At 36.7% G+C, this 18,902-nt stretch overlaps 1 protein-coding gene across 1 annotated transcript in view; it reads right to left on the bottom strand.

Annotated features, from left to right (window-relative positions):
- col23a1a (collagen type XXIII alpha 1 chain a) overlaps positions 1-18,902 on the bottom strand; it is a 126,277-nt gene that overhangs the window by 32,820 nt on the left and 74,555 nt on the right. The window contains exons 3-5 of the mRNA XM_084431084.1: positions 5,120-5,164; positions 3,452-3,459; positions 2,350-2,376 (exon numbers count right to left, since the gene is read on the bottom strand). Coding sequence (XP_084287210.1) covers positions 2,350-2,376; positions 3,452-3,459; positions 5,120-5,164 — 80 coding nt within the window. The remainder of the gene's footprint in view (positions 1-2,349; positions 2,377-3,451; positions 3,460-5,119; positions 5,165-18,902) is intronic.

The following is an 18,902-nucleotide window of genomic DNA, read 5'->3' as shown; positions in this document are numbered from 1 at the left end:
ACATGACATGATGAAATGGAAAGGTTTTGTGTAGGCTATTAAAATACTCCCTTATCTTGCTCATCTTCGAGTAGACATTTCTCTGAACCCGCCGCGAGCACCACAGAGAAAAGTGGCGCCTCTGCTGCAGTTATACACTTTTTCAAAATATATTAATTTCAAAACGTAACATTAACATGATGGTAATTTAAACTAAGCCTTTGAAAAAAATATAAATCAAGACATTCAATTTGCAAAAAAATGTAAATGACTAGCTATTTCCAAGTCAACTAGCAGCAGCAGTATCATTTCATCACTAGTCTAATAGTCTCGCACATCTATCAAATATAGTCTAGCATTCCAAATATTCCCAATTCCCATTGCAATGCTAAAAATAAATAAATAGATGAATAGCAAATTAAAAATGTAACTATTCGGTACGATTTTCATATTACTTTCCTATAGGAGTGAATCTCACAAAGTAATTATATATATATATATATATGTATGGGGAACAGAGGTAACTCTTAAAATAATTAAAGATATAACAAAAAATAATATAGATTAAAAAAACATCTTGCTTTTGATTTTGGGGTGAAATATGGCCCAGACAATTCTTTGTTTCAAGAATGACACAAACACACACACACACACACACGTCTGGTTTGCTATTTTTGTGGTTGATTCTCCATAGACGTAATGGTTTTTATATTATACAAACTGTATACTATCCCTTTACAATAACCCGTCCCTAACCCCAAACCTACCCATCACAGAAAACATTATGCATTTTTACATTTTCAAAATGTAAAAAAATTAAATGTTTCTCATTCTGTATGATTTCTAAACTTGTTTCCTCATGGGGACCTCAATTTAGGTCCCCACGGTGACACGAGTCCCCATGAGTCAGTCCCCACTGGGATAGTAAAACAAGCACACACTCACACACTCACAGACACACACACACACCTGTCTATAATTAGCCACAGACTTTTCCCGGCAGACATACAAATCTGGGAAAACCATGAGTGTACCTCTGATACTAATTTGCTGGGCATGACTGACCCAGCCTGGCATAGACGTATCTAGGGGCTGATCTTACAGCAGATACGCCATGCCATATCAGTGCAAACATTTCTCTGATTGTAGTAGAGATAATAGGTAGAGAGACAGGAAGTGGTAATGTAATAAATAAAATCTGCAGTATAATTGGCTAAAGAGGCACAATAACGCTTACTCAGAACTCCCAGACAAATACATTCTCTATTGAACTCATACTTCACGCCGCGAGGTGAGTAAGGCTTGTTAACTAAACATCTCTTGATATTTGGAGCCAAACCAACCAAACCAAGGGGTCCACAATTAAGACCCAGACAAAACAAGGTACAAAGCCTCATTCGCTTTGTGACTAACCACAATCTGACCCCAGGTTCACCTTGACATGTTCCAGAACCGCCCGTTGCTTATCATTCCGCGGTCCGCTGTTCTACTGAGAGCCACTAGAGGCCACCACACCACTTCTATAATAGATTATACAATCATAACAATGATCCAATTCAATAAGAAAACTGTTTGGACCCCAAGAATTGATCTCATGTTTGTATCTACATAAACAAAGGTACTAGAAAAAAATATATAAACTGACTGTTGATTGTTTGACTGGAGCTTGTTTCATAAATGAAATACAAGATGCAATTATGAGTCACAGTTTACCAAGCAAATGTATTTTTATTTGAACACAAACAAACTCTGGAGCTACTCTAATCAGCGTCCAGTTATAGGAAAAAAAATCCTCAGATGTGTGTTGTACTTCAACAGATCGGAGCACATCTGCCCATATGTCACAGTTAGCATGTGATGTTTTGTCTACGCCCAATTCATTTTAAAACGCCCCACTACTTTCCCAGTACTTTCCGTTTCAGGGTTCAAGAAACCAGGAAATTACAAACTAAAAGTTCTAAGTGTCTCTGGCCTGCTGTCCCGGACACAGGTTTAGCCAATGGGGTGAATCTACAGCGGTTTCAACAGAGAAACACTATTACCAATGTAATTGAGCCCAGGAGCGCTTTCACTCTTTCCAGGAAACTCTGCATCATTATCGTCCATGTTGCAGAAATACCAGCGAAAGACTTCATTCTTCATCAGAGATAGAGTTTAAGACTTTGAAATTAGTGCAGACGCTATAACTTTGCGACATCAGATATTTAAAATATATTTTTTTGAGCTGCACAGGTGTTTAGTGAGACAGAAAAGAGAAAATTAATATCAGCGAGTGAACTCGAGGTGATTGAAGCAATAAAGGAGTGAAAAATAGCCAAAGATGGAGATTAAAACACAAGAAAGAAACTAGATAATTTAAAGAACATTTACCGGGTAACCGTCGCGCCCAGGTTTGCCCTGTGCAAAGAAAAATTGGGTATAATAAATAAATATAATCCTAGAATAAAAAAAGATTACAAATCTTAAGGTTCCAAAAGGAGGATTTCACAGTGAAGCACTGGTTCCACAAAGAACCTTTCAGGGGACATTTTAATAATCCAAAGAACTTTTTAACATTATAAAGAGCCTTTTGCGCAATGGAAAAGTTCCATGAATATTAGAGGTTCTTAATAAATTATTAATGCCAATGAAGAACCTTTATTTTTAAGAGTGTAACATTTTTACAGTTTTCATAATCTAAAGAAGCCTTGGTTAATTTCATGAAAAAATCCGTGTTACAGTGTAATTATACATTTAAGTAATAATAATTAACTACATGAACTTACTATAGGGTTAGTTACATGTAATTCTGCATAATTTATGGTTATTACTACAGTAACTATGTAACGTGTAACAAGGACACGGTAAAATAAAGTGTTACCTTAATATTTTTAAATTCAGTGTGATGAACTTAAAAATATTGTAGTCACACAATTTGAAAAATTGCAGTCACACAATTTGACATCTGCAAGCGTTAAACAGATCAATGAAATCTTCATGACAGCCTACAAAAATACGGATTAGAAGTCACGTATATCTGCTTGAAACAAGGTGTTGACGGCTTGATTTTAACCTAAATCTAAAGCAGGTTTCAGACAGTCTGCAACCTGTTGTTTCACTGTGTTAAACTTTTGTTGGATACCAGAACATTAACACCGGATCTCCAAGAAGCCGCTCTGCTTTTCAGCTAAATATTCCAGAACTTTATTTTTTAGCATTATTCTATAACTTTATTCTAGTTTTATTTTAGAATCTCAGAAGCACTGGTGTGAGTATTCTAGAATGCTATTCTTTCGGCTCAGATGTGAAGATTTGAGAAATTGCAAATATTCCCAAATGTAAAAATTTCAGGAGCTATGAAAGATCCCAGAACTTGAAGGCTTTTTCTCAGCTTTTATGACTCACCTTCCAAACGTTTTGTCAGCCTTACCACAATACAGAGCTCTTATCTGCTTTATGTCATTATTTTGAAGTGTGAGGACGGGGTACTTACTGGGGGTCCTGAAAAATAAAGAAAACACAACAAAGAGACGTGTAAAACAAAGCCAAATGTCTTTTTACTTTCAGTTTAACTTATGATTAAAAAAAATACACTTTCACTCTTTCACCAAAAAGAAAAACCTCTAAATAAATGTTTCCTGATACAACATGGCACAGTGATGTATGGCAGGTAAGTGTTATGACCCTCAGAGGAGACAGAGAGGTTTTAAGAGACACATTGAAGTTTTATGAGGCAGAAAGTTGTTGGTATTTACTGACGTCTAGACGCTGACAGAACTCGCTCCTCTTAAGAGTTTAAAGAAAACATTCACTCAGCACAGTCAAGCTCTGACCGGTGTGAATGAAACAGCTTCACCATTTGGAAAGCATTTACCCAGGCTAAAAAATATGTTCTAAGAACGGTTTGCTAACGTTTCCTATTACGTTATAAAAATGTTATTTCTGAATGTTCTCTGAACGCTCAAAAATGTAAAAAAAAAAAAAAGTTTTTTCTTGGTTATGCAAAAGTTAAGGAAACTTTCACTTTTATCATTCTTCAAACATTATTTTCTGAAGATGTTCTAATTCATTTTAAAAACATTATTAAAGACCAGATAACTTTGATCCAGCACTCTATTAATGTAACTGGAAGAAGTTTTGTTCATAACTTTTTGTTAAGAACCTTGCCAGAATGTTCTGAGAATGTTAGCTGGGTAAGTGCAAGTGCAAGATGGTAAAAGAGAAAGAGTTTGAATGTGTGTGTGTGTGTGTGTGTGCTTTATGGAGATAACTGAAGACATTAAAATCGTTTAAAATCTTTCAATTGATGAGGGTTGTAATTGAATGGGCGCTTTTTAACGATTGAGTTATCATGGACACATGGGACACGCCTAATGTTTGCGTTGATTAGTCTCCTAAATATCTTCCAGCTTTCCAGCCATATTTTCTCTCTCACACTCTAGAGAAACAAACAAACTGTTGTGCAACAGAGAACCTCCATCCATTTCCCCACATTCAACTCTTCCCGTCCGCATCACGACCCAAACTACAACAAGCACGCACTGTTAAACAGAACCACATCTAGCAGACCTTAGTGACAAAATGACCCACTATCTCTATGTAAATAAAGTGTTCTGCCAGCGTTTGAAGTTCCTCTCCCAGGGCAGCGGAGCTGGAACAAGTTTAAAAAACAGATGTAAAGAATTGTCATCCTGTCCAAATGCCAGTTGCATGGGAACTTTAATCAGATATAATCAGATCTGGTCAGGAGGTGAATATAGGTTCTGCTGCACAAACTGTGCACATTATCCAAAGATACGGCATACTTAAGGTCATGGATGTTTTATCCGGACACCTTCATAAACCTCACATGCTGTACTGATGGCTTCTAGAACAAGAGACGCGAGCGACAATGAATCATTCTGAGTCTGTGCCCTTGAGAGCCACATGTGTGTCTACCACTCAGCTTCACTTAGAAATACATCAGCATCTTTATTTGTCATCATCAGTCTGAGTATAATACCTCTGAATCATCTGAGGGTCGGTGACTCAAAACCACATTCAAGGAGGATTTCCTCCCTGTCACATCTAATGATTATGATTTAAACACTCTAGTAACAATGTTTACAGAAAGGCGCTAGACATCAAGAACGGGCAACATAAATGAAGAGATGGCACTCACCAGGGTCACCTCTTCTGCCCATCCGTCCACGTTTCCCAGGAGGACCTGAAGTCAGGAGAGACAGAGAATGACTTCATAAATACCTTACATAAAATACATTTTGGAATTGATTTGACATCCATTTCTGAGTCATTACTGAACACATGGATTTATTAAAAGGATCTTCCGATCAGATGTTTGTAGAATCCCGTGTGAACGCTGTCAGGGTTTAAGTCCAGTGATGAAGAAGGTACAAATAATGACAGTCTTTATTAAACATAAGCCAGCAACTTGAAACAGTGTGCCATGCACAAATACCGGACCAAGAACAAGCAAAGGTGAGGAACTCAAATACATATGGTGATAAATTAAATAATGAACAGCTGTGATGATTAAATTAATATCCATGGTAACTGGTTATGGGAAAAGGAGAACAAAGGAACACGAGAAAACAGGTGACTAAACAGACTGATAGAAAACGAAACCAAAACTAAGCATAACTGTGACAAACGCTGAGCTGAAATAATAATGAACTTAGTTCATTTAAAATATATATTGCATATATAATGGTCAGAAATGTGTTACATTTGACAACCAAATCAACATAAAAAAATATAAAAATTTTACTTAGTTTGAAGTCTTTTTAGTACCATTAGGATTTTTAATTGACTTCAATGTTTCATTCTCCATCATTCAATGCATATTGCCTGAATTTAGCTGAACATTTGGTTAACTTAATCTTGTATTTTTATTTGATGTATGTTGTATTAGTTTGAGATCAAACAATAATAGTTGGACCCCTTGTTGAAGTTAATGTAAAAAATCTGATTCTCATTAAATATACAACAGAAATGAATATCATCTTACCTGATAGTAAAACAAATATTGTTTGGATTATGGAAATGAGAATTTTAACTGGGAGACTTGGAGAGGATTAAATTTGCTTAATTATCATGAAAATAAAATTACTATTATTATTGTCAATCTAAAAATGATACTTTTGATTTTCTTGATGCTAAATAATATTTGTTTGTTTTTTTTCGAAGTGAAATCCGACCTGGACATTCCGTGACAGTTTTCATGAGATTCACGCTAAAAGAAGTCCATATGAGCCACATGGCAGTAACTTGACCGTGGCAGTAGAAAGGTGTAAAAATAGCACTACATGTGTGATGTAGAAACCAGTTCCAATTGAGTTTAAACTAGAGAAAAGATCAGGATTAGGTTCAAATCAATTGTTCACCGATAAACGCAGATTAAATATGCATTTCTGTGCATCTGGGCACCACGCATCACTTCCTGTTCGTGTATATGTAAGTCAGAACAAAGCAGCCGAGGGCATACCTCCCAGACGGTAGCCAGGTCCCCCTTCTTCCCTCCTCTCTGTTCCTCTGGTTAACCGATTAACCCCCTCCTTCTTTCTGTCCCTTGGGCACTAAATCACTTCCATCAACCTTTTTTCCCTCCCTTAGGTACTGTGAAATAGAAACCATACCTGAGCTTGGCGGGAGAGGGGGATTCTGGGATGCTAACAAGCTTGGGTCGCAGACTCACTCTTCTTGTTGGCATTATTGTTATTGTTCTAGGTTAATCAACCCCTGCTGGTTTAACCCCTATTAGAAAGATCGTCAGGAATGGGTCTCAGGGTTTCACTTCCCCGGTGTGGTTCACTTTACTGAATCTAGTGCATCCAGTATCCTTACAAGAATGTTCAAAGTTCAATACAACTTAAACTCTATCGCATCCGTGACATGCAGTCGAATAACACAGGAAATACATTCTACATGTCTCTCAGTTATTTATTCATGTATTAAAGATTTATTTTTGCAGTTTTTGCCTTTTTATTATGATAGGACAGTGAGTAGGCAGGAAGCGAAATGGAAGAGAGAAAGGGGGACGGGATCGGGAAAGGTCCATGAGCCGGAAATCAAACTAGGGTCACCCGAGCTGCCCACAGGGCTATCAGCACTGCACAGACGATGGGATATCATTTTCAACTTGACTGCAATCAATGTTTCATTCTCCATCATTCAATGCATATTGCCTGTACGTAAATCAACTTTAATGTAATGTCATCGCTCTATCGCCTATTGCCTCAATGGTGTACAGTGTCTTTGGGCGGATTGCTGAGGCAGATTGCCAGCAAGTGTCATTTTAAGACTGTTTGTGAACTGATCTATAGGCCCTGTTTACACCTGGTATTAAGATTCATTTTGGTCAATCGGACCACATGTAGACGAGGGACACCTGGTGTCTCTTTTGTCCACTTTCAACCGCTTCTGTCCAGATTTTCTCAAGGGTAGGGTCTATGGGTGGTAAATGTATGGGTTTTTTCAGATCTTTCGATCTAATGGACAAAATAATCTTGCGCAATTTACATAAAAAACATACTGAGAACATAGCTTTTGTTTCTGCTCCGACAGCCGCAAGACGACGCGTAACGCTGTCAGTGTGTGTTTGAAATCAGGAATGGTGAGAGAACATTGTGCTTGGTACATTTTTTATCTTCAAACCAAACTTGGGTCTTCAGATGACAAAGTTTAAATCCTGTCTGGCTAGAGCGCTTCCCATAATGTTCACGTGTTAGGTCAGTAGGTGGAGAGTAGGCGTCTTTTGTGACTGTTTGAACATTCGACAAGCACAAACGTTTTAGACCCAGTTTACGCCTGAATTTAGCCTTGTCCACCTGTGATTCGATCAACCAAAACACATCTTAATGCCAGGTGTAAACAGGGCAATTAGTGATTTAGGAGTCCTCTCGACTACCCCTAACTTTTCACAGATTTAGGAGCTGCTTTTGGCACTAAAATGCTTGCTCTTGAACTTAAAGAAAACATTTAGGAGTCTTACAATTAGGACTGACACGGCCATTATTTTAAGAGTTTCTCCTAAATCGACAAAAGTTAGGAGCTACGTTTAGCCTTAGATGCACTGAAATCACATGCTTTGCTTTTAATACTTGTTTTAACAAAAATGAGATGCACATTTACTGCTTCAAAAACACATTACTGCTTCAAAAACACTCCAGGTTGAATTTCATTTGTAAGTACAGAAGTGTACACGCAGTTTTTGTTTATTTTTTACAAACTTGTTGAAGTTATTATCCATGGTAAATGACAGCATTGATGCTTAACTTATAAACTATACTCAGAACTTATAAAACTTTTAACATTCCTTGCCATAGGTTAAAGGTCACTAAGTGTACTGGAAGTTGCTTTGTAAAAACCTGGCTGCTAAATAAGTACTGTGATATCTTTCTTGTTAAGAAGACTTGATCAGTCTTTGTCTGTAAATCTCTTCCTGTTGCTCTCTCTCTCTCTTATGTGGTCTGTTCTATATAATATACGACTTTCAGCTCAACTTCCCCTACTGTAATGACGTTCCAGTGTTTGTGTACGATAACACAACTCATAGTCAACATAGTGAAAATAGTGAGCCGTAGCTTCATCTTTAAGCTCTTCTAGCTTACTGCACTACACAGTATTAAATTACAAAAGACCAAACCACAACGGCTATAAATACAAATGTAACTATGTTCTTCACTAACAGAGCCCATAAACACCATGAGGAACTCTGAGACACTGGGCTGACGGCTCAGTGAAGACGCCAATGAAAGGGGCCTCTCAAGCTTTTTATCTGTCAGCATTTGATGAACTGTCTCATGGACAATTATCATAAAAGTAACAACTGCAAGATTAAAAACTGGAATCTGGATGCAATCGAGGTCTTCGCCGTCTTAAAGTTCTCCTATGTTCTCCCCGATAGCTATCCCATTATGTGAACTTTAAGAAATCAGATAATTGAAGTGTATCATTATTCTCAGCTTTGACGATCTAACCGCTCGGCGAAATTCCAATCCTTATCCGATTGAGAAAATCTGGTTCTTATAGTCATGCAAAGGCTTGATTTAGCTACTGTGACATTTGGTCTAAAGCAAATGAAAACGTCATTGTTTTCCTCTGGCTTTGTGTTGGGAGCAACTGTTCGCAATAAGCGTCAGCAGTGAAATCAAATCACAGAATTCGATCCTCTCGGTTCCTTAACCACAACTGAGTTTTCCTCTCCAATATCCCTCGCTGACCAAATTAAATTCTAAAAATGGAACGGAAATTAGATCAATTCCAGAAGGTGTGTGTGGTTTGTGTGGACATCACTGTGACAAACCTTTGTCCCAGGAAAATTTCAACATAATCTGACAGGAAGTTCACACATTATCGTTCAGTTATCCAACATCTGTAACTCAATGAAATAATACACTAAACTTGCACCAGTTTCTTTCTATACCTATTGAAAATCCAATCATGAAATAGTCGTAACCACTAACTTTAAATGAGAGGTTGATTAATAACATGTTGAGTTAAAATGGGGAAAATGCGTATTTTAGAGGCTGTAACTAGTTATCATTTCCTTTTTCACTATTTACCATCATTTAACATGTTTGCAGTTCATGTAAGCAGTCTTGTGATGTGACAAATACATGTAATATATCAAATTATGTATAAAAAATATAGAATTATTATACATGAATTTAGATCAATTGTTTACTTGCAACTGTTTGAAATGCCACATCAATGACGTAAGGGATAATGTAGAGCGAGGCGGTTGTTATAGCGAATACAACCCCGACAGACTGATCAGGACCCCGACGCGAAGCGGAGGCTACCTACCAAATAAACATTACATGGCTACCAACTAAATAAATCAATAATTTGACACAAAATATGGATTTAAAAAGGAGTTTATTGATTTAAAAATGATTGTATTGCTTCCGCTAAAGAAAATAGTCCGTTCCGTCTCTACGGTTAGAATCCTGCGTCCATAGCAACACTCTGTTTTTCATGGCAACGGTGTGTTATACTTAGCAGCGGTCTGTTATCAAGAAATAACAGACCGCATTCTACATTAGAATTCAACCAAGCCATGTAATAAATATTGATAATTTAAGCACTTTTTTATCACACGCTTTAACAAAGCACTTTCATGTTCATGCAAAATGCAAAAACAGAGAGAGTTATTTGGCTTTCTGTGATGTCTGACAGGTGGTTTATGTTGACTTGTGGGGGGATTGTAACAGAGCAGGAACTCTGACTGTCAAATCAAATACTGCTGCTCATGAGAGATCACGAACAGCCAAATAACAGAGCCGAAGTCAACCGTTTCAAATGAGGAGAGGCAATGTGTGTTATCTGGGCATTCCAATGTGTGTGAGTGTGTTTACATGTACGTGGAAGATGGTTCAAGTGCCAGGTACCATCACACATGGAGTTCTGAAGCGATTGTTGTTTTTGTACAATTATAAATGAAACGTCTTGAACGCTTGCTTTCTTGTCTTGCTTTGCATGTGCTATTAAATGATAGTGTCATTTTAGCATGATCATTGCAGTGAATGTGTCAATCCATATGAATTTTGGATTATTTAAAACAAATCAAATCACAAGCTGTGGTAAACAAAAGCTCAAGCATGTTCACTAGACGTGCAAGAACTAATGAGGTTTATTCTCATGTTACACAGCACGTTTGAGCTTCTGCAAGAACCAATGAGTTTGTTCTCGTGTTTCAAGCAGGTTCAGTTGAGCTTCTGCTTATGTTCACTGATCAATGTTTTATATGTAAATAAAAGCCTAAATTCAATCTGTTCATCATATAAAGTTATCGAATCTGTTCAGAAAATTCGGACAAAACCGCTGGATTCATATGGATTCGTTTTACGATCTCTTTATGAACTTTTTGAAGCGTCAAAGTGGTAGTTGAGTAGCTGTCAACGAAGAGACAGAAAGCTCTCAGATATTAAATATGACTTTAAACATGACATGCAATTGCACATCTTCATTGAGTTTCCTCCTATTATTGTGGCTTTGTGGTGCCTGTTTTGTATTGTTTAAGCTTTGTTGAAGAGCCAAAGAACAGCAGAGGAAACCTGGCCATCAGGCATTCTGATTAGAATAACCATGCACAATTCGCTCAAATGATTTTAATAAAATATTTATAAGTTGTTGTTTTTTTCTTTCAGTTTGTTAGCCCATTTTAGCTTTAAACATTACAAAAACTGAAGATATTTATGCATCTGCAGCATCTGCACACATTTATTGTCCAAGCCACAGCAAAACAAACAGAGATTTCACCTCCTCTAAACACGGCCCATCTAACATCGCTTTTCTGCAAAGATTAAATCAACAATTTAAGCCGCACAGTTCCAAAATAACATATGGAACCCGCCATTAGCATGTAAATGTAATGCGTGAGGGTTGGCGTTTGCCCGTGTAAGTGCGGCTATTAGGAGTTTGGCCCTTGCATGATGGAGTGTGAACTCTCTTGACCTCCAGATAAACAACTCTGTCGCTCTCCACCCCCAGCCGCCTGGCCTGGCAGTGAAACATTTCCATCTGTTTGTTGACGCTGGAAGTGTTGGTGTTTATGAGAGGGGACGGCCTCAACTGGGTCCCAGACACTCGTTGGGTGGCTCTCCCATTAGCACAAGTGATTATAATAGTGAACAGAGGATGTTCAGACTCACGCCCCATCAAATGCAGCACGACAAAAGTAGCCCCGGGGCGTTATGAGAGGATTTCGGATTCATTCTAATCATCGTGTAGGTTAAAAGGTCATGAAGTAGCTACTCATTAAGACAGGTAAGAGGTGAAAGTCATAAATCACTTACAATTTAGCGGCACAGGAAACGTGACTGCACACAAATTGATAACACATTACATAAACCTGATGTTTCCTACACGTTTTCAGCTTATTATTTCAGTCATAATAAGCTCCATAATTATATATTTATCTTATCTGAAAATAAACAAAGGTCGCCGTGTTGTTTCTAATGGATGCAAGTGATTGTTGTCTCTACACCACTCTGGAGCAAGTTGACTGTACGACTGTAAGATTTTCCTGATACTGTATATACATAAGCGGAACATTACTGTGATATAATCAAATCAGACACCACTTGCTTTCTTCAGAGGTGTGTTAGACCCATTAAATCCTATTACAGTTACAAAACAAGGGTTCAGGGTCCAAACCCAAGTATCAAATGCAGGTAAAAATAGGCTTTGTAGTACAGTAAGTAGGCTTTGTAGTGAGTAATTACAATGCCAGTTGGCCAGTGATTATTAGGAACTGCAACATAATACACGGTTTAAATAGAATTGTGAGAACGATAAATCTGACCCTTATTCATTTCAAAGACATACAAGCCGTTTAAGATCTGTCATGAGTCGTGTATCTTCACATCAGGTTACAAAAGCCTTTGACCTATTAAACTTTTTTTCTTCAAACAAATAACTAAATATAAATGTATATACATAACAGATTTATACATTTAAATATATATATATATAAACTTTAGTTATTTTTAAATTATATAATTATAAATATATTTTTTTAATTTGTAAAAATAATATATATTTACTTATAATTATATAATTAAAAAAATAAATAAATATTTGATACAAATAAATATTTATAAAAAATATATATTTATACATAATATAAATACATAATATTTATTTATATATGTTTTAAAAATTAAATACATAAATAATAAATAAATAAATAAATAAATAATATGGTCAGTAATTTGTAATCCTATTCTCAGAATTGTGAAGAGAACATTCGAAAATTAAATGAATCTTATCCGCTGACAGCCAGTTGTTATTCTGTATAAAACGGACTGCGCCTTCTGTCCACCTGAATGTCATCTGGTGTAGATCGGTGGTATCTTGTGACAAACACATGTGAGAAGCTAACAGCAAACAAGTACATGATCAAGTGGTCTTGATTCCCAGATTACACTCATATTTTAGCGCTCCTCTAGGCATAACAGTTTTAATAAGCATACAAGGTATGCTAGAACTTGGTATGCTAGAACAGCGTTACTTGTGATTGCCTGTTTTTAAATATTGCTAATCAACTCACACAGTCTGAGACTAAAAACATGCGTAACTCGAGTGGATCGCTGGATGTTTTACTAAATAGAGCATTACTGCAGCCTGTTATCATTAAATCAGTTTATGATGACTGTAAACCACAAGTTCAGGTTTTGGGGAAGCGGAAATCTTTTCAGCAGGTTTTATTATTGATGTGAAAATCACTGTAACATGAGCCAAGATTTTCTTATTCCTATTTGAGGAAAGAATTTGTTTAACCATGCCTAGTGACCACAACATTAGTGTGGATATCATAATCTTAATGTATCCTTTTAGCTTTGCAGCCACTTCAGTTGTTCATTGATAAAACATGTTTGATTGTGTATTTTCAGATTACCTACTAAGACTATAGAGGGTCATACTCAGTCTCAAGTAAGTTTATGAGTAGGACTTAATCTTATTAAACAGTGTGAGAAGAAGATTGCCAGAGAAGAGGATAGGGGTCCAGATTGACAGCGCTTTCTGTGCAGGGTGACCGTCCTTGGGAACATATTTACATCCATGTTGAAGCACTTTCGAAATGCTGCCAGATCACAAGCCTCTACGCATTTCAGACATTTGGTTGAGCAGCCAAATACAGTCAGACAAAGATGACTGGCTATCATTTACACCTCTAAACACCTAACTCATTGATTCCACAGCAGAGAGTGCCAGAAGCTTCAGTGAACACCTCATTCCTCACAGGAAAACTGAGAAAGTGTGGAGAGAGTGAGAAAAGGAGAGCGACAGATAGAGGGAGAGAGAATTCACTGTGTTGAAATTGCACAAACTGATATTACGAGTGTCAAAAAGCATTTCAGTCACCAGATCTAGGCTACTTGACCATCCTGATAAATGTAAAAAAAAAAATTTTTTAATAATATACATACTATATATTTTAAAATAAAATAAAAGCCCTGGATAAAGGGGAAAAGACAATAACACCATCAAAAATCCATTCAAAAACAATCACAAAACATCTACTTGACCATCCTGATAAATATAATAAATAAATCTCTTTTTTTTTAATAATATAAATATGCATGTTACTTGTGGAAGAACATTTTTATCAAAGCACATCAGGGGTGCGTTTCCCGAACAACGAGTAACTCACTGCTTAACTACCATAGTACGATGCATCGTTGACGAAATCAACTAGCTAGTCACGAGTCACGACCATAGACAGTATGGTCACGACTGTTTCCCGAAACCGTATTGTCGCAAAGTGGTCGTTCAACCACGTTGGTTTATGAGGTCACGCACGTGTTGGAGTAATAACTTCTTTTAATGAATCTGTTTGAGATCGAATTAACGCTAGATGTTTTGCTATAAATTACAGGCATGGCATTTGATGACTATTTCTCAATTTTCTCAGTTATTTTGCTTTATTTCCCGATTCAATCATAGGTTCGTACACTCTCTTAATCTCGCACATGCGCACTCTTCAAAAACGGTGGTTTAAATCTCTTGACAAACTAAAAGACGTAAATGACATTTGTATGTATTCTAAATGAAAGACACAGGAAATGGTATTGGAATGTCAGCTTGCTTATTTTGCTCAAAATAAGGATTTATTAAGTCCACATGTCATGCAAACTAGAAACTAGGCTATGCTTCTAACCACAGGTCGAGAGCTGTCGTTCCAAGTACACAACATTGCGATGCTGTTTGCGAATGTTCGTTAGAACGATGGTTTCGGGAAACACACTGACTCGTTGAACTACGCTGATAACGACGGAACTTGCGACCATAGTTGGCTAACGATGCTTTCGGGAAACGCACCCCAACTATATAGCTCGCTGCTTAACTACCATAGTACGATGCATCGTTGGAGAAATCAACTAGCTAGTCACGACTGTTTCCCGAAACCATATGTTGCAAAGTATTGTTCAACCACGTTGGTTTATGACGTCTTGCACGTGGTGGACTATAACTTATTTAAATTAATCTGTTTGAGATCGAATTAACGCTAGATTTTGTCATAGGCCTATAAGTTACAGACATGGCATCTGAAGACCATTTCTAATTTTTCTCATTTATTTTGCTTTATTACCAGACTCAATATTTGGCTCGTTCTTAGTAGAGCACGTTCGCACATGCGCAGTCTTCAAAAACGGTGCTTTACATTTCTTGACAAACTAAAAGACGTAAATTACATTTGTATGTATTCTAAATAAATAACACGGGTTGTACTGAATGTCAGCTTGCTTATTTTGCTAAAGATAAGGATTTATTCAGTCTACATCTCATGTAAACTAGAAACTATGCTTCTAACCACAGCTCGAGAGCTGACGTCGTTCCAACCACACAAGTTTGCGATGCTGTTTGCGAACGTTCGTTGGAACGATGGTTTCGGGAAACACCAAATCGTTGAACTATGCTGATAACGACTGAACTTGCAACCATAGTTGGCTATGCTTTCGGGAAACGCACCCCTGATTAGCAACACCAGAAAATATGTTCTCTGAGCTAGTATTTTGCATAAATGTCTATAGTAGCCAGACAATTTCTTTGTTTACTGACAAACAGAAAACACATAAAACGTAAACACTCCAGGATAAATGAACTGAAATTTCTAGCTAAATCAAACTCGTCAGCTCTGAATATAAATCAGTATTGTATGTTTAACACAGTGACTTGGGCTTGAACACATGCAGTTTTTAACACAGATTTTTTTAATTAGCTCAATAATTAATTTCTGACTAGAAATCCTCCTTAGTGGACCTTTGAAGGAATAGTTGAGAACGAAAACATGGTCGGAGGAGTGAGTAAATGACCATTTCAATTTTTAAATAGACTATACAATAAATGCAATTTTTTAAATTTAACTTACATTTAACATTTAAATTGAAAGCATATTTTGAAAGAAAACAAAACTTTCAAATCACTGGTTTAAAATGAAAACAAGTCTTGACTGAAACACTATTTTTTTTAAATATATCTGTGCCAGGCACACTTCACTCAACAAGATCAGATTCTTGGCCTTTCATTCCACTGGAAGCTTAAAACCACAAATGAAAACACCAACTCAAAGAAGCTTCCATATTTCACTTAATACGTAACTGTTACCTGATGGCGAGAGAGATTTGCATGACAACAATATTATTTTAAATTAAAATCAATAGCATATAATAAGAACACATTTGGAGTTTCATTGATATGTAGACCCGTGCCGAGGTCATTTAGCTGGTCACAGTTAAGGACATTTTCTTTGAGATATTTACACACAGGCTGTATTTTTGACCGAGGAGAAGATGTGCAAAGTCCATAAGGTTGCATCGCTACGTCAAGCATCCGTGTTTAATGAGACATGATGTTTGTCCAGCTTTGAGGAAATTCATCTCAATTTAGACAATAGAGTTCATAGTATTCTCTTCTGGGATTTGACTCAGACAAAAAAAGCCTTCATTGCTGTTTAACTTTCCGCTGGCAATATTGTTTTTGGTGGCTTGCGAGATCACAGCCAAATGCAACTGAGGTTCCTGGAATAAACACTGCATTGAGGCAGAGGGGTTTCTTTAAAGCACTGCCATTGTCTTAATGTGACTTGAGGAGCAAACTTAGACATCTGAAGTCGAAACACTATACATCTCTGTCACAATTATATGCTTGTATGCCAGATGTGTGAAGGCAACATCACAACCGAATCTCTCAAACTATTACGCTATGCTTACCCACACAAGTGTTCAACAAAGATGCAACAAAAACACAGCAGCAAGCCATGTGTTTCCGAAGAGCTTCAGATTCACCTTGGGCTAGACGTGCCTTATGACAGACTGGATTGTCCATCCTTTCAGAGACATACAAAATAATCAAACACAGTGCATTGCTCAACATGATCTGGTGCATGTCCACATAAACTGAGCATGACACACTCGCATTCATTAGTGCAGTCATTTCAGCTTTTCCTGTGCTTATTGGCCCATATAAGATGAGAACGCTTTACAAACTCTACGTAGGCTAATATTAAACAAGTGTGACATGTCATCAATGACTTTGCAAAGTCCCTGTTCCCACTCAGTTTTCCCAGTTATTGGCTGTTTTCTGTGGTCGGATGTGTTTTGTTGTCTTAATGTGTTCCAGTAATATTTCTGTATAAGCTCAAACCGCTCATCTGCACTGACTGTTTTGAATATTCTTGCATGTGTAATTGAGCACAATGGGCTGGTCGTCTCTTTACACTCATTTCCTGTTTTTTAGTTCTGTTGACTCTAATAACGGGATGACGACTCATGAAGATATGGACACTGATTGAAAACCCACAGTAAAGACGAAACACACACACAAAATTCTCTTTTTTTCCTAGGCAGCAATGAGATTAAATGAAGAAAAATAGAGATGTGTACTGCTTCATATATTTGTCTACAGAGAAAAAAGCCACAGTAAAATCTCAAGAGATCTCAACATTGTCTCAAACTGTGCTCAGATTTGCCAAGAAAAGTCAGACCTCAGAACTCAAACATTTCGATAAACACTTTTGTCATAATTTCAGCTACAACTTTATCAACAACTTTTTAATTTGATTATATTTTTTATTTTAATGACATGTACTGCTGTTTGCAACCTTTTTTTTTCTTTTTTTTCAATTAAACATACACCCTTCAAAGTTTGCAGTCAATAAGATTTCTTTTAAAGAAATTAATACATAATACGCATTAAAATTAATAGTAAATTTCCATCAAATTGAATTGAATAATCCTTACATATTTTAATAATTGATTAAGGATTGTTCAATTATTCAATTAAAATATAATTTTACTATTAATTGAAATCTTTAAAAAAGGCTTAAAACATTTTTGAGTGTGCTTTTCAGTAAAGGATGCATTAAATTGACAGTAGGCTATATGTGACAGTAAAGTAATTTCCACAAAATATTAAGCAGCACAACTGTTTTCAACATTGATAATAATAAGAAATGTTTATTGAGCACCAGATCAGCATAAAGTGCAGACTTTGCTAAAACATAGCTATTTTTAACCGGTTAACATTGTCAAATAGCTTGCATGCCCTGGATGTTTTGCTTTGGAATAATGAAAATGAAAAGTAAATAGGGTAAATTTTGATTTCACGTTGACTCATAAAAGAACTTTCAGAGTTATGAAAGACCCACTTCAGATTCCTCTGGGATGTTACCATCACTTCAGCAAAGTTAAACACTTTCCAGAACATTTTATCATGTTGTTTGGGACAAAAAAAAAAAAAAAATGCCTTGGATAAAGGGGAAAGACAATAACACCATCAAAAAGCCATTAAAAAACAATCACACAACATTACCCAGAGTGATGCAGACATACACAAACACAAACCAATTTCATTAAGCCAGTAACTGCTCTGCTCTTGATACTGGGTCACATATGGCGGTAGTGGGCGGACGGGTCATCAAACAGAACGCCCTGCAGATTTGCCATCCATTAGTGGGAGTGTGAGAGATCCCCTTCATGTTGACAGCACAACGCTACACGTGTGTTCGAGTTGAAGCTGACCCTGAACCAGCCACATTTTTAAAAGGTGATTTATGATTCGCTAATGCCAGAAATGATGATTCGGTGAGCCAGGCACTTCATCATGTGGAAAAAGGCCACACAAGGAGGCCAAAGGTCACACTGAAAGTCCACCGGAGATGTGGTTTAACACAAATCAGTTTCTGTAGACCAGTGTAACAGACTTCAACCAAATCCAAGTGCAACAGGTATTTCATGTGCTGATGGGGAAAATAAAGACCAAGAAAAATAAAAGATAAAGAAAAATCAACACCAATCCTGCAAACATTCACTACTGTTTAAAAGTTTGGGGTAAAAGTGTGATTTAAAAAATAAATAAATAGCCCAAATACTTTTATTCTGCAAGGATGCATTAAATTAATCAAGAGACAGTAACGACTTTTATAATTTCACCAAAAG

The sequence above is a fragment of the Rutilus rutilus genome (assembly GCF_951802725.1).
Source record: "Rutilus rutilus genome assembly, chromosome: 14".
Classification (NCBI taxonomy): Eukaryota; Metazoa; Chordata; class Actinopteri; order Cypriniformes; family Leuciscidae; genus Rutilus; species Rutilus rutilus.
Note: the sequence above shows the minus strand (reverse complement) of the source record. Positions and strands in the feature narration are given on the sequence as shown.